The 16350-nt window shown below is 34.8% G+C and overlaps 1 protein-coding gene across 1 annotated transcript; it reads right to left on the reverse strand.

The window, feature by feature from the left end:
- Positions 1 to 2096: 2096 nt before the first annotated feature.
- Positions 2097 to 8202, reverse strand: LOTGIDRAFT_231967 (hypothetical protein; the record flags this gene model as incomplete). The annotated part of the gene is made up of 5 exons (XM_009055400.1): positions 2097 to 4277; positions 5012 to 5191; positions 5898 to 5955; positions 6907 to 6938; positions 8007 to 8202. 5 exons carry the CDS (start codon positions 8200 to 8202, stop codon positions 2542 to 2544), a joined length of 2202 nt encoding a protein of 733 aa, XP_009053648.1. The 3' UTR covers positions 2097 to 2541.
- Between the last annotated feature and the right edge of the window lie 8148 nt (positions 8203 to 16350).

The raw sequence follows: 16350 nt of genomic DNA on the forward strand, positions 1-16350 counted from the left end.
ACATTGATTTCACAGGCTACTCGCTTTCTAAAAAAAAAACATTAAATTTTATCAGAGCAACAATCGAGAAAACAGACCGATTGATATCTGAAGACTTGGATTCTAAGTAAGCTGATAACTTGAAAGACCGATCTGTGCTGTGAACTGTGGTATTTATCGCCTTATACATCAAAAAAGACAGAAAGATACAACCAGTTTCAAAAGGATGGCATCTGATGTTCTCGAGAATCACGTCTATCACCTGGTTCGTAAATCATCCTCTGGCATTAAGGCAACATAGTTTGGCTGTCTGCCTTTTGATCAGCCACGTGGAACATTGCCGTCCGAACTTAAATCCGTTGACCTACGGAATTAGCCGACTATTTATGGTAAGACAAGAGCTCGGGCAATAGATCTCCTCTGCGATGGAAGAAGTAGGGAGAATGCTCGAGGCAGGCACCTGAGCTAGTGCTTGATTGGAAATTTTCTCTTAAGCAAACCATCTTCTTAAATAATAAATTTGTTTAAACGTCCTAATCTTCGACGAAAATAAAATGCTTTTAGATTCGGAAATCAATTGAAACTTTCATTAGATACATCTGCACGTAAACAGGATTAGCGAACGATTTATACAGTTGAATATAAAATTAAACATCTTTTGGAATTGATCTTATCTAAAAGGAATATTCTTCAGGCTAACCACAGAACATTGAATGTTACTTATTAACAATTAAACATATTAATCTTCTTTAAACTCGTGCCTTTTGCATTGGAAAGATTAATCTCCGGTTTTCTCCTTAAGTTTTTACCACAAGTAAAATTTTCCTTTCTAATAGTACAATGGTTTTAATGTCGAGCTGAGATTGAGATGGCAGATAACACTCATCGATACACCAGGACAGTGTTAATTCTTTACAAGGTTCACGAAACAAGCATTGAAAGGGATCTAACCAAATTGTTTATCTTGTTTCCAGCGAGAGGAACAACCAGTTTTCCAGAAGTCCAATTTCTGATTTTGAACCGAAAACTTCTCATGTGCGTTCAGAAATTTATTCAGGGCCACAAAACTCTTAGGAGGACCAAACATTTGGAATTTTAAGATGAGTCTTTGTTCAGCATTGGACTTAACTTGTGTCATAACTGTACAAAAGAAGCAAAACTTAGAAATAATTTATTAAAATAAATTTTGAAACATGCCTAGAAACGTTTTTCAATACTTTAGTCTGGTGGGAATATTGTCTTTTAAAGAGATTATATTTTTTAGTCATGGCACTAGGTAAGTCCAACTGATGAATATTTACACTTTTTGACCACGTTTAAGACTTTAAATTGTATGTCTAATTCAAAAGGACTAGTTTTAACTAGTTCGGCAATTCAACTCGTAAAGGAGACATTAGAACATGAACCACTAACAAATTATGTTCGTTGCTTTTCAGAGCTTAAACAATTTTTTCAAAATATACCAAGCATATCGAGTTAAATTTGGTGTTACTGTTAATTGAGAGAATAACCATCCTGTAACAAGTTCAAAATCATACATTTTGTAGTGGGTGTACGAAATGCCTATCGAGGTTTCCAACTCGATGGAGTTTGATTTAAACATTTCGTGTTTAAATACCTTTTTGGTCGTAAAACAATCGATGTTTTAGCTTCTGAACAGGTGGAATCTAAATGAGGAAACAATGCTAAGGATGTCATTTAGTGTGAGGGGTTTATTTCCAGGACAGTAAAACTGTCTGTACCTTATTGATTACCAACTGTAGATCGATCTCAACTGCAAACTTTCGTCTTTTCTCTGATGAAAAAGCAGGGCCATGGTCACACTTTTAAACCTCATCCGGGAACTTATCTAGAAAATACTTAAGGACGGACCAAAAACCGTCAAGAAGTCAACGGATTTAAAATTTTCACTTCTAAGTAAGACCTATCACAGACCCGAGAGGAAGGTCATTACGCATTGGTCCTCCATGCTTCGGATGTTCTGGACCAACTCATTGCTCAACGATATCTTAAGAGGATTTCGATTGCAGAAATGAAGGCGTAATCCATCTCACTGGACAAAATTGGTATGAAAGACAATATCTGCTCAATCCACTACTCAATCAAACACAAGTTCTGATTAATAAAATCGTTTTAATAAATAAATATAATATACACATTTATTCGAAAGTCTGTGAAACCAAAAAGAAATGCTTTTGTTTGTATTTTACGGCGGCTACTTTTAAGAACAAAGCGATTGTGATATTACAAGCAAAAACAAGTCGTCATCATTTGAAATTTTTTTAAACAAAAGACAATATCGGTCCTTTCTCGGATATTTGTCGGTAAATTGTACCACTGTTTCGCTCAAAAATAAAGTAATGATTTCAATACATTCATGCAACAAAGACACATGTGTAATATTTCGGCCTTATCTCTTAATGGATTCAATTTAAAATTTTTGAAGGGTTAATTCGATAGTTTAATTTATGGCCTTAGACTTTCAGACTTCAAATACCGTATCAATTTCACTGCCATTTAATAACACATAATAGAACATATCCTTCTGAAATGCAGACTTTCTTAAGCCGACACAGTTCTCGTTATACGACTAGTTTCTCTTTGTGGTTGACGAACCATTCTTCTCAGAAAATAATTGACCAGCTGGTTTCTTTCTGAAGACTTCATATTTCGCAAGAGGTTTCTTTGATTGGACTCGTTACCTGACAACTTTATCACCAATTTTGGTATCCTACGCGAAGAGTTCACATCATTGTTCGTGGCTATTGGAAGTTGTTGGTTTTGAGATTCCTGGACTGTTTCAGGTGGTTGTACTATTTTCGGTTTTGGAGTAGAAGTTACAGTTTGAACTGTAGTTGATTCTACAATATAATCTGTTGTTTTCTCTTCATAAGCTTGATTTGGAATCTTTTTGTTATCAGTGGAGTCGTTCAATCGAGTATTCGCCTGTATTTGGTGACCTCTTGACAAGTGTTGAACAGTTCCCAATATATTTACTCCCATGTTGTTTATCAAACTCTGTGTGTCTGAACCAACCCTCGTTCTGAACTGGCTCTTGCCAAATATTTGCTGTTGATTTCGTAATTTTGCAGATAGTCGACTTGGTTGAATGTTTGAAATTTGTGTTTGCTGCACTGTGGATACTTGTTGTATTTTGTCAACTGAATCCTGGCTTCCAAGATTTATCTTTGTAAGTTTAGCTTCCTGAGATTTACTTTTTATATTCTTATCACTGGCACTTGAACCTGTTAGTTCATTATTTGTACTTTGAAGGGGCTGGTTCTTATCTGTCATACCAATTGTCTTGATAGCTTGAGCCTTTTCTAGGTTCTGTTTCGTTAAAGCCTCCATAGCGGCCTCGAGGGCTTTATGTTTAGATAACATCTGCGCCTTGAGAAGAGTCTCTAAAGTTCTCTGCTTTTTAAGAATCTGGTCGCTAAGAGCTGCTTCAGAATTCCGATGTTTAGTCATAATTTCAGCATTCAGAGCAGCTTCTAAAGTCTTGTGTTTATTAAGAATCTGAGTTTTTAAAGCAGCTTCCAATGCTTTCTGTTTAGCTAAGAGTTGGGTTTGAAGGGCTGCTTCTAAAGCTTTCTGTTTACTTTTAATATGTGCCTTCAAGGCGTCGTCAATGACCTCGTGTATGTTTACATTCTTATCCTTTGTGATATATTGGGAATTTGATGTTTTTATCATGTCCCTTTTTTGTTCAGAATCTGAAGCCTTTGGGGTGGTTATGATAGCTTGAGCCGTAGATCTGACATCTGCAGGTGTGGTGACTTGAGGTTTCACTGTCGTTCCGGAATTTTGATCATATTTACTATCCCTGTTGGCGGAATTCTTACCTTGTATTAGTTTTTGAGTTGTAGGTTGAAGTGTAGGAGTGTTGTTTAGTTCAGGTTTTCTGCGAGAAACTATTATTATTTGTGGTAATTGTGCGAAGGGAGCCATTGGTCTGACCATCGGTCGAGAGACTCGGGGTATCATAATTTGGAGCTGTCCAGTTTGTGGGATAGGAGACATCGGGTTGTTTTGACTTCTTTGATTTGGTATTTGGACAGCCTTTTGGGGTTCTGAAGGATATTGTCGAGGATCAACTACAAATACGTTAGTTTGTGGTTTTTGTTGGAAACCATTGTACGCGTGACGATGTTGTTGCATATAAAACGGACCTTGATAACCAGAATTTTGCACCCCGGAGACTCCATACGGCGTTTGTATATTATTTGGTTTAGGTTGAATTGGGTATACAGCTCTGTTGGCACTGCTTCTTTGGTATTGTTGGTGGTTATGGTAACCTGATAATGGACAATTGTTGAAATTAATATATTTTCACAAATACTATTTCAGGCATGACAGAGTCTAATCCAAAATAACCTCTGAAAGATGTTTCAGTTGTCATCAGAAATTTTGTATTATGTGTCTGTCTACGGATCCTCTTAAGGAGTACAAGAACTCGATTTCCACGAGACCTAATATTTTTATTGCCAAAGAATATCAGTTTACGCTTTTGTTTCTATTTTCATTTTACTTTTGTCCGTAGTAACTTCTATCAGTCATGAGTGTAATTAGATAGAAGAGCAGTATGACCTATGTCAGAGACCAGGAAAAAAGAGCCAGAGCAACTTCCGTAAATAGTTTGTATCAGAAACCAGATGAAGAGTCAATGTCATTTTTTGTCAGCTACGAGGAAACTCTGTCAACAAAACCTAGTGAAGATCGGAAATATGTTGGACTCAGCTAAAGATTGGACTAACGTCAATAATAACTATCAGAGGTCAGATAAAGAGTAGGTGAGACTTCCGCCACTAACGGAGGTCAAATACAGAGTCAATGAGACTTCCGTTGGTAATAACTATCAGATAACTATATAAGATTCAAAAGTTTTAGACAAGATGGATATTCTACAGGACGAATCCAGAATTATTTAGTGTGAAAAAACTCATTCTGTGCTGTGGAATCTATTCTACTGATCTCATTGTGTGTCAAATTGAAATGATCAATTTTATCAGGCAGATATTGAATAGCTTACCATAATTTTGTGAGAGGGCCATTTTCTGACGATTTAACTGTTTCATATATTGTTTTTGTTGCATTGGTGGTAAAGCTTCTGATGCTTCCATCTGTGCATCTATAAATTCCATGCCCATCTGTCTCTGTTGTGCAAAAGGATCCATACCCTCGGGGCCTCCAACCATTTGTGAGAAATAACCTGACAATATAGAAATGCAAGATGTAATTACAATTTCGAATGAGATTAATGGGAGCGGCGCCAGCCTCTCGAGACTGAGGGGACTAATAGGTGGCAGATTTACTAAATGAGGGGACAACTGGCCATGCTGAATTCAAAGTGCAGCAGCTCTTGGGGAGCCACATCGGCGCAAGCCTCCCGTGGAGTTTCTGAGAGGGTTTCTCCCCGAGAAAATGTTTGACAAATATAATTTATTTGGTGCAATCTGACAAATATTTTGGGGCAATAACGTATACAATTCATATCCTGAATTTTGATAACTGAAGTGGGTAGAATTGGGATTCTAATTAACGCCACCACGGAGAGTAATGATCAGTAATACTACAGCACCTGGCAGTTGTAACAAATGAAATGGAATAATTTTATATCGTATAAGATTGTGCCCTTGCTGGCAATACGACAATTCATACCAATATTAAACTGACACACCATGTTTATTTGAAGCCCCCTGTACCATATTCACCAGCACATTGTCGCTTATTCAACCCAAAATCAAAATTAAAACTACAGATGTAAACACGAAATCGGTAGTATGAGTGATTTAAAGGTTATAGCTCTGCTAAATGCACAGCTCTCACCAAAAGCACATCACAAAAAAACATTAGGTACAACTGACGTTCTTGACTAACAAGACGCTTAAAACACGAAATTAATAATTAATTCATACCTTGAGCTGCCACCTGTGAAATAAACACCAAGCAGAGACATAATTTGAGACCAAACATCTGAAAACAAAATGTCATTGCGATAACATTACTGATAACATTAGCTGTGGCATGAGAAATGCAAAGTAATAAAATGTATGACTTCCTTGAGTGGCATACAGTAATTGGAGATCACAATTGGAGACGTTTCGACTTTCATCTTCAGCAAGCAATGATGACCGAATCTTTAAAATATTGGAAAAACCAATTATTATTGAGTAAGCAACGACGGAAGTAGGTTAGCTGCTCAGGTAGATTGTGGTGTAAATATGCAAATTAACAATACTCCGCCTATATATTAAACTTCCTAAGAAAACAGATTCAAAACATTTCCAATAAAATTAGACTTTTTATATTCTAATCAATGAGAATGTTAACTTTATCTCGCTATGATGGAATTCTGCCGGTTGGTCATATATACGTCATTAACTGTCAAAGTTTGTCTTTTTCACATTTCAGACGCTCTAATATATCTATACGCAGATGTTTTTCAAAAAACACAGAAGAAGGTTTTTGAAACACACATATCATCCATATATTTATTGGAGGAATACTACCTCTTAATAGGACAAGCAATTTAAAGTATCAAACTTGTTTAATAAGAGTATTAATCAGTTGAATACCAGGTGCCATGACTCTAGAATAGAATCTATATATAACACGGCATATCTATTAAACTAGTAAATACTGAAATACGCAAGTTTCAAAATTACCTAGTCGATTATTTCTTAGTTATATGGATTTATTGGATTATAGAGAGATTCTGTTGTATAGCTTTGACACCAGGTAAGTCCACTGATAAACAAAGATTCAGTTTGGTCAAGTTTAAAAATTTCAATTTTTTAGTCATCCTCAGGAGTACTTTTAATAGAAATATTTCCTTTCCGATAATCTAACATAATGCTGTTCTTTGCAAATAATTCGTGCTGTCTTCATGCAACTAATACTAAGAAAACTGTTGTTGGATCTTACCTCTTTAAAATGAAACGGAGTTCCTAACATGTCTGAAATGTATAGACATGTACATCTAACGCTTCCCAGGGACTAAATGGACATTTTTATGACCATGGGTGTCTTTAATGTCTATTAAGGGGCCACAGTTACGTCAATTTGGTGTCTTTGACGAGACAAAAGTGATAAATACATGATTTGATTGACAACAAATTGGTGATAGATGTAGTAATATTGTCAACATTAATTACAGATCATAAGACTGTGGTCCGACTACTTATATAATCTTGTTCGTCGAGGACACAGTAGTATGAGAGAAGTCGACTCTGACGTCATAATATTAGCAGTATGTTAGCTGCATGTCTCTGTTTTGTAGTCATAGTCCAGACCTTCTTAGATCATGTAGATGGTTATGATAAAAAGATTTAAAGCCGACAAAAGTGCAACCCTTTACGAAACCACTTTGTGACACCGTACACAAAACTCGAACAACATATCTCTATTAACTATAAACAAACCCCATATCCGAGTATAAATTCAAAAATTGTGGTGCAAAAACCGCGTATCAATCTGATTAAAGAGTTTCAAATACAAAGGGTAAATTTTATGGAATGATCTAGGGGATAGTTACAAACAGAATCAGATTTTAATACGTTTAGAAGAAGAATTCTTGATTATCTTTCACAAGTATAAGAATACATCCTTTCCATACCGGTATTCATTACGTAACTATAAGACTGTGTTATCATACCATTTCAATCATATCACATAATTGCCGCTTTTGTATCTCCAAGTGTCTATGTTCATTTTTTGTCTTCTTCCATGGGATTGGTGGTTTGCCTGTGAGCCGCATCTTTCAAACCTTAGATTTGACCAATAATACACCTGTTTACTAATAGTTATCTTGACTCTAACAGTTATGCTTCAATATCCTGGTCGATTCGATTGTTTATACTAATTCAATAATATTTTAATCTTTTCCCACAGGTATACCACATATTGTTTCACTAATAATTTTATTTTTGGCCTGAAATTAATTAATTTGGCAAAATCAAAAACTCTTAATGTCAAGGGATGAGTAAACATCTTAAAAGTTGGTCTTGAGCATGGATGAAACCCACCTCTACCCCCTTGTGGGTTTGGGGTTTTTTTAATATCATTTGAATGTATATGTATTTCGGTGCCTCTTGTGGTTATTTCTCTCATCCATTCATTATATTGTCCCCATGGGCTGGATATTAGACAGGACCATGCCCCTGTATTGGGCCTAATTCTGACCCATGAAAAAATAAATAATAACATTATTATTATAACCATCTTTCTGAAGCACTTTCCTCTACAAAAAGTTTTGAAACCAAAGTACTGACAGAAAAACGGTAAAGACTTCTTCGAGGGATTAGAATTTGTAGGGTGAAACTCTTACTTTGTCTTTAATCATATTTTCTTTGATTGTAATTTTCATTTTGAACCTTGATGGTCAAAGAAAATTTAAGACTAATATGCTCTAGGCCTAGTTGATATAATCGCCACACTAAGAAATCTGGTGATCATCCATCTTAATTAAATTTATTCATCCATCATATTAAATTTTTTCTTTTAAACCTTATCATAATCTTAAACCAGTTTTTATTTATACCTTGGGGAAAATTTATGCATATAATCGCATTTTGATAATTGGCAAAAAAACCCTTGATTGGCGCATTTGACCATTAAATAGGACATTTCGTACAATGTAGAAAACTCCTCGTGTAGTCTTTTCATTCTATACTATTCAATACTAACCTTTCTGGTTAATTGGTAAAAAAAAATGTAACATAGATAAACGTTGTCGAGGCAATGCCGACTGTAGTCCATTCGCTAAGATAGTAACAGTAGTTTAACAGATAACGCATATTTGTAAGCAGTGAAGAAATTCGATTGATATGTAGAAAGTGGTTTTAATTACAAATTGATAGAATTCTACTGAATTTTAGTGAAAGTAAGACGGTTGTATAAGAATTAATTTATATTCTAAACCGATATCATTTCAACTCCCAACACGAAACAGAGAAATTATAAGACAATAAATCTTTCAAATACAGTTCTCGTTTTCCTTTTTAAGCTTGTAAATTGTAATCTTCTTTATTCATTATGGAAAAAATACTGTTGATAGTGAAACTACACAATATTATCTTGCATCCAACCGAGTCGATCAATTAACAGTCTTTTCAAACGTTGGTTCAAATTTAGAAACGAGCAGTGTAAATCAATTTCCTTTGTATTTGAAAATTTCTGTTAATTGAAATAACATAATATATGCTCCGAAAGGAGTAACATATCCCTTTTAAAAGTAAACAAGTTGTGAGCGTGTATGATTATAATTGAATAAAATAAGACATTCTATGAGCCAAAATAGGTGTCTTCCATTTGATCTTAGCGTTATTATAACGCTCCACGATGACATTATTATCATAACGGATTATTTGATATTTGTTTTATTTTCAAAATGACCCTTCCACACTTCCATAAAAGTATATTTTACACCTGTAATATTGTACGATCTTCTTTCCAATATTTCGAAAAAAGAACAAGGCTGATATGACAATAATTCTGTTGTCTACACATTATTATTATTCTATGTGAACTCTTATTATGAATGCCCATGAAGAATTACCGAGTTTAACACAAAGACAGTCGAAGAGCGACGTTAAACATTCGAAATAGAAACAACCGTGCAGAGAATTATATAATTTTTTCTTGTTCAACAAAATTTCAGAATAACAGAGGTTTTGATGCTAACTTTTCCTTTGTTCAACTAATATAAGTACACGTTAAGTACTTCTATAATCATTGAAGATTCTTCTCCGGGTCGTATTCAACCGAGGGAAATAACCTAGGCTCTTATTCTCCAAAACTTAACTAAGATAAAATCAAGATTTTAAGAAATACAGTAATCTGATTTGATAATAAAACTGAATTTACAATCAATTTTAGTGATTGACCAATCAGATGTCTGGAACACTAAAATCATTTTAAGTTGTTAAGTTTTCGAGAATAAGGACCCTGATTAGTAAGATAAAGTATCATTTCGAAATATACACCATACTACTCCTCAGATGGTTATTGGGACCAGGGTTAGCAAGAAAGTATTAGCTTGGTCTCCAATAGCCTAGTTGGGGACAGGGAAAGCAAGTGAGCATTAGCTAAGTCCCCAGCTGGGAAAGTAGTATGGAGGATAGATCGAAATGATACTTTATGATGGTTATTCGTATTTATTTCCCTTGGTTGAAGCACAGAGTTCACCATTATGAATCCATTTTCTCAAACTGTATGTAAACAGAACTGAATAAATAACAAATTCAAGCCTTACGATTTTAATGTCAATAATACAGTTTTTCCTATACCAAATATTTGCAATAATCTTTTAAAAGCCGTTTTGACATTTGTCTTCTTTTTTAGCCAACTTTCCATTTACGCATTTTCTGCTGAAATTTTAATCCGAACAAATGTGTATTTATGACAGTCTGTATAATTATTACTGCTACAACCAGTAACACAACATAATCTTCCCTAGAATTTTACAGTATATGCAAATATAATAACATATTTACAAAAAGATAAAAAATATAAAACTAATAGCAAAATATTTTATTCCATGTAACGATATATTAAATTGCGATGCATAGTTTTACAGGTATCCCCCTAATCTGAGTTCAAATTCAACAGGCTGGGGGATTGTGGAACATTACTCACACACAAGATGCATGTTACATAAAAAAAAAAAAACTCAATTCTACACACAATTTGTCGCCTGAGATATTTTTTGAACCCTGAATCTTGCTCATCGTAAAACTACACCACAAATAGTAACTACGAGGCATAAGCTAACTGTAGTAACAGGTTAGGCACTCTTGATTCCACCACTGATAAACATATGAGGAAGAGAGAGATGTGTTTTCATTTACCAATCAGTTTAATATCAGTGTGTCGGACTTGTGAGCGGTAATAATAACTTTTGATAGTTCTACTATTGGGTGGGGGGATTTATTAGGCGCGTAAAGTCTTACACGTATGTCGTTAGACAACGTTTAGCGAGGGTAGTAACCCATACAAAAAACAGAAAAATTTTCTAGTCACTCAGTAGATGTCAAAGTATATTGCAAGTCTGATCTGGCAAGAGAATAATCTTTTGACTGAGAATCGATAGTTCCAACACCTTAGTGGGAGATCTACTTAAAGGCTTGATATACATTTATAAAAGGTTTAACTCTGCTTAAACTTGATCTTAACTGTCAATCATTGATTTTATCTGAAAATCATAGTGTAAATAACTTCTTGACTGATTTAATAAAAAAAAATCAGGTGATAATGGATGCGATACGAAATATATTTTTTAATAACTCTTAAAAAACATAAAATAAGTTAAATGCATTGGCGGTGCCAGTAGGATACCGGGGGGGGGGGGGGGGGGGGGGGTGCGATTTGTTCCCTAGAGAATGCTTTGTGCCCCCACGTTTTAGCCTCAAATATGCGCCAGAATGCACCATATCAATACTATTTATAAAAATATTTATTTGGGTGAATACCCTCCCAGACACTCCATGGGACGCTTGGCATGAGTTTGCAAAGAGCCTGCCGCATTTTAAATTTCAACATTTGTCACCCAACACTCCTTCCCCCAACAATATAGTCTGCCCCCATTAGTACTCCCAGTCTCGGGACAATTCTGCCACCACTGTTAAAATGTCTACGTATTTTCTACCCCCATCAGAGAAGAATAAATCTAAGTCATTCTGCAATTGACGTTTAGGAGTAAAAAAGTAGAAAAGACGAATTGTTTGGCACGTCTACGAAAATATATTTCAGTTTCTTATTCATTCAAGTTGATAATGATTAAGTTAAACAAAACTCAGAATTTAAACGGGTCCAACAAAACCATTATAAAATGCAAGTCGTTTTGTACATAAACGCATTCGAAATAACTACAAATCTAAAACAACTACAATTCAAAAAAGGAAAAAATGACGTGAAAGCAGGGCGGATGGGACTGGGAATGGATTGCCCTCCATAGCCCCTCGGGTATATTACTTGTCCCTCCGAACCATTAAGTTTGACTATTGCCTGGAAGTAATGATTGTCTACATAATATTTTTGATTTTGGTTGAATCGTAGCGGAACTGAACGTCGTGAATCAATAATTGAAGGAGTATAGAGAAGGCTGCATGTTACGTCTGGTAAAACATATATATAGTACGGTCAACTACAAATCAACCGTCTTGTTCAACATGTATGGTCTTCATTAGCCCACATGGTGCAGAAAGTAGGAAGTAAAACTCCATTCATTTCATTTCATTTTAGCATGTATGAATTAACCGGTGTAACTGTACTGAAAATAGAACTACGCCAGTATTGTGGTGTACTCAGCATCCAGAAATGTTATCAGTACGTAGATATCAAGATGTACTTACAGATACATTGTCTACAAACATCACGGTTTCCTAAAATAAACCCTCAGACTTCTGTGTAAAGACGATCGACAATCTGTTGATATAAATCTTATCTTTACAGATCCCTTACTTCTGACATAATGTTGCTATAACATTTCACAGAAAATAGTTGTATGGCAGTTTTGGTTACATACATACGTACGTATATATAAAAAGTTAACTTGCTAGATTCGTCAATGGCAGTAGTTAAGAAAGTATGTTTCTCAAGCATAAAACTTCGATTTTCTATCAAATGGATATTCAGCAACCCATATGATTCTCTATGAAACTCTTGCTATTATCAGACTTAAAAAATGATTTTGAAAGGTTTTGACCAAACGAAGTGCAATTACTGTTTATTAAAATGCTTTCAATTCCAACAATCCATGGCAAATCGGATGTTGGTTTTTACAACGCTTCGATTAGGTCGATGCCATCGTCAACTTCGAATCTATTTGTATTCTCATCAATCAACGCAAGCATTTTCCAGATTCATCCAAACTTAACACCCTTTTCCAATATATCAAATTACAAAACACCCCTATACTACCTAGTGGGTGAGCGATGCCAACCTGTATTGGAAGTGGACGTTATTTTTTCATCTACCAACCTACCAGCTATCCCTTTCCAAGTATATCAAATTTCAAAATTCATTTAACACCATTGGTGGATTGATGACGAAAATATGAAGAATTTCTACCTGTTATGGCAATGTTTTTTGAAGCACGATGGTGTCAGATATCCTGTGAGATGAAAATGGGTTTCTCAACCAACAAGGAAACAATATATTACGAAAATCAATTCTTTTAATATCATTAAATACGATTGGTTACTTCATGAAAACGTCACTATAGTCGGTAATGGAAGGTAATATCCAGCCAATGGCACAAGTACAATTTTGTATAATTTAGGTTTCAACATAAGTAACAATTATACCAGATGTAGAACATTGTGGAAAACGTTTGTAGTATGGTGAAACTAGTCCACAAAGGTCAGGAGTTGTTATCTCGGATCGAGAAGTGCAATGAAAACAAAGCACTTACACAACTGTCATGGTTTTTCAACGATTCGACGGCAAATTTAAGTAGACTTTATCCACGATAATATCAAAACTAAAGTTATCATGTGATTATTGAATTTGTCTCTGTTCAGAATATTGAGTAACTGTAACATATAACAATATCATCTGTATCTTCATCATGACTCAAAACGATTAATTTTCATACGCTTATGTTAACTATAAACCCAAACAGGTTCTGTCCGAGTTTCTAGATACACGACTAGATGCAATCCATCGCCCTTTGTTACGATGATCTGGCATTCTCGGTTGCTCAAATCGTGATCACCCTCGATCAATTGTATCCTATCGTAACAGATTTGTATTTGCGAAGTTTATTGTTTTGAAATTGACTTTCGGCCATCAACAACTAAATATGTTGACTGTAATAGAAGACCGCCAAGATATTGTTTTAACACATACATTCATGGCGGCATAATTCTCAGTTTTGATAGTGAAGACTCAATTTTTTGCTTCTGATAAAGTGTCATACTGGCAAATCGTACCAGCACTGCAAGAGTAAGAATTCGGAATGATGCAAATTATGCATGTCCGAACTAAATCTCTTACATTTTAATCTCTTAACTTCCAGATAAATTTCTTTAAGCGTGGGCATATTGTTATTACCATGCTTAAAAAACAAACTGTAGGTAAATATTTATCTTTATTCGCCTGTAGACTTGAAAATCGTTAATTTCCTAAAGATTATCATCGTCGTCCTTGATTTTTACTCTCTTCTTTGTGATATTAATTTCCTTTTTGGTCTCAAAGTTTTTGTGTTCAGGTAAATACCGACCAAAAGGATTATACATGAGTACACATGCACCGAAGTTACATGGATATTAAAACATTTCTATTGTATACAATAGCTAATACTTCAGAAAATATTAAAGCTCCTTGGCTAATATTAAGGACGACAATTGAGATATTGCACTACATATGATATTTCACCACTTGCTTATTTCAATCTTGAAAATAAAAGAATGGACTGGAACGTTCGATTGCATCAACAAAATATTGGGTTTGTATTTACTATAGAGACTTTTGACCTTCACTTGAACACACGGAGCTGATTTTGCGTTATTTTAGTCGTTTTGTCGACTTAATCAGATTAGAATAATTACTTAGAATTTGTCTAAATAAATACGATGTACACAAATAATCTCCATTGTTGGTTATGTTTTTGAGAAATGACCATGTCATTAAATGAAGTTTTGGTGATTGGTATTGAAATTGGTTAATGCGTACTATAATCGGGAATAATCGGCTATCACGAAATGTGTCGGGAACGTATGGCCATTTACGTAGGTGAAACACCATTCATATTGGAAAGAATAGTTACTATTCTAAGGTATAATGCGGTAAAAACGACAGTTAATTGTCGTTATGAAATGATAATGTCATAGTAGAAAACGGTTGAGGTTGACTCCTTGGCGTAACCTCCTCATCGGAATAATGGTATTATACATATGTGCACTACAAGTCATACAAAAATATTTTAACAAAACATCTCCTCTATTACAGCCGATTGAATCGTAGGTGTCAAATCGTTAGAGATCGGCAACCATCGCGGAACATCGTAGTCCACTGAAATCCATCTATTCGTATTTTTTTTAATCACCTATTAACATCAGCGTGTAAATGTGATTCGGGAACACATAAAATCCATTTAATATATTAGCCATCTTTCGCTTTATAAGAAAAGTCATAATTTAACTCGTCAATCATTTGGACTATTTACATCAGAAATGACAGTTCTCTTGACTTTAATTACCTCTAATCAATCTGTGTGGATTTCATGTCAGAAAAAAACATAGTAGATTATTAAGGATTATTATCGTGGACTTAGACCTCGACAGGTCGGGTAGAAATTATAATAACATTATGGTTTTACTAAGCCTTACTATATTTTATTCGAGCTTCTGTTTTTCTTTTCGCACAGGGTTCAATCTCGGCATAAATCGAGATAATACCTTCTAATTTTTCAACCCGGTTTACCTTTTAGTGATACATGTCGTTGGGACTGATATTGAAAAATCGTTCAGTTGTTTGGATGGGACAATAAACCAAGGCCCCGTGTGCTGCAGGGTGTGGACGTTCAAGATCCTTTGACAGTTAGCAAGTGAAAAAGAGTATGCAAATGCCACTTTCCTGACAAAAATTCATGGCACTGCCAGTCTTAATTAGCCCACTAGGTCTTTTTACCAATCTTATAGTCGTAGATTTTTCAATTTCAAAAGACCAGTCTGATTTTAAGTAGGTTGGAAAAGCTTAACTCTTGCTCTTAGTGTTTAGAACGCAAAATCTAATGATTACATGAACATTTTAAAGTCCCTATGCTGTTGGTTGGAGTTGAAACCCTAATGTACGCAAAATTACAGAGAAAGAAGGTAAAAACTTAAAATATCTAGACGTTATAAGTCTCGACACCAAACCTAACAATTCGTACACTCCGTTTTTAATTAGCCATTTTAAAACAAAGTCAGGTTGATAGAGTATATAGATGTACACGTTTTTAATTTAGCCTCTCAGGTTCCTTTCCTTTCTGTTTGGTAGTGTTGGCTTTCTGGACACTTCCCGATGGACTAATAAATATCCACAGGATATCAAATAATAGAGTTAATTCGAATTCAGTTAGTTTGATTGTTGCTCTCTTTTCTGACAATTTCTCACTTTCTTATTGAATTCGATACTGTCTGGTGTGAAATCAGTCGAAGAATAAAGCGACTCGATGACACCGTTTTACAATACTATTGAGACGATCTCATTTCAATTAACCCTTTAAAATCCGATTAGCCTCATTCTACCAATCGAAACGGAAAGAATATAGAGTAAATTTTCAATCATTATATGATCGTAAAACCGGATTTCAGACAAGCTAAGTGTTCAATAAAGAGAAAATAATACTATGTTTTGACCGTTACTTATTTGAGACAGACGTTA

The sequence above is a fragment of the Lottia gigantea genome (assembly GCF_000327385.1).
Source record: "Lottia gigantea unplaced genomic scaffold LOTGIsca_24, whole genome shotgun sequence".
Classification (NCBI taxonomy): Eukaryota; Metazoa; Mollusca; class Gastropoda; family Lottiidae; genus Lottia; species Lottia gigantea.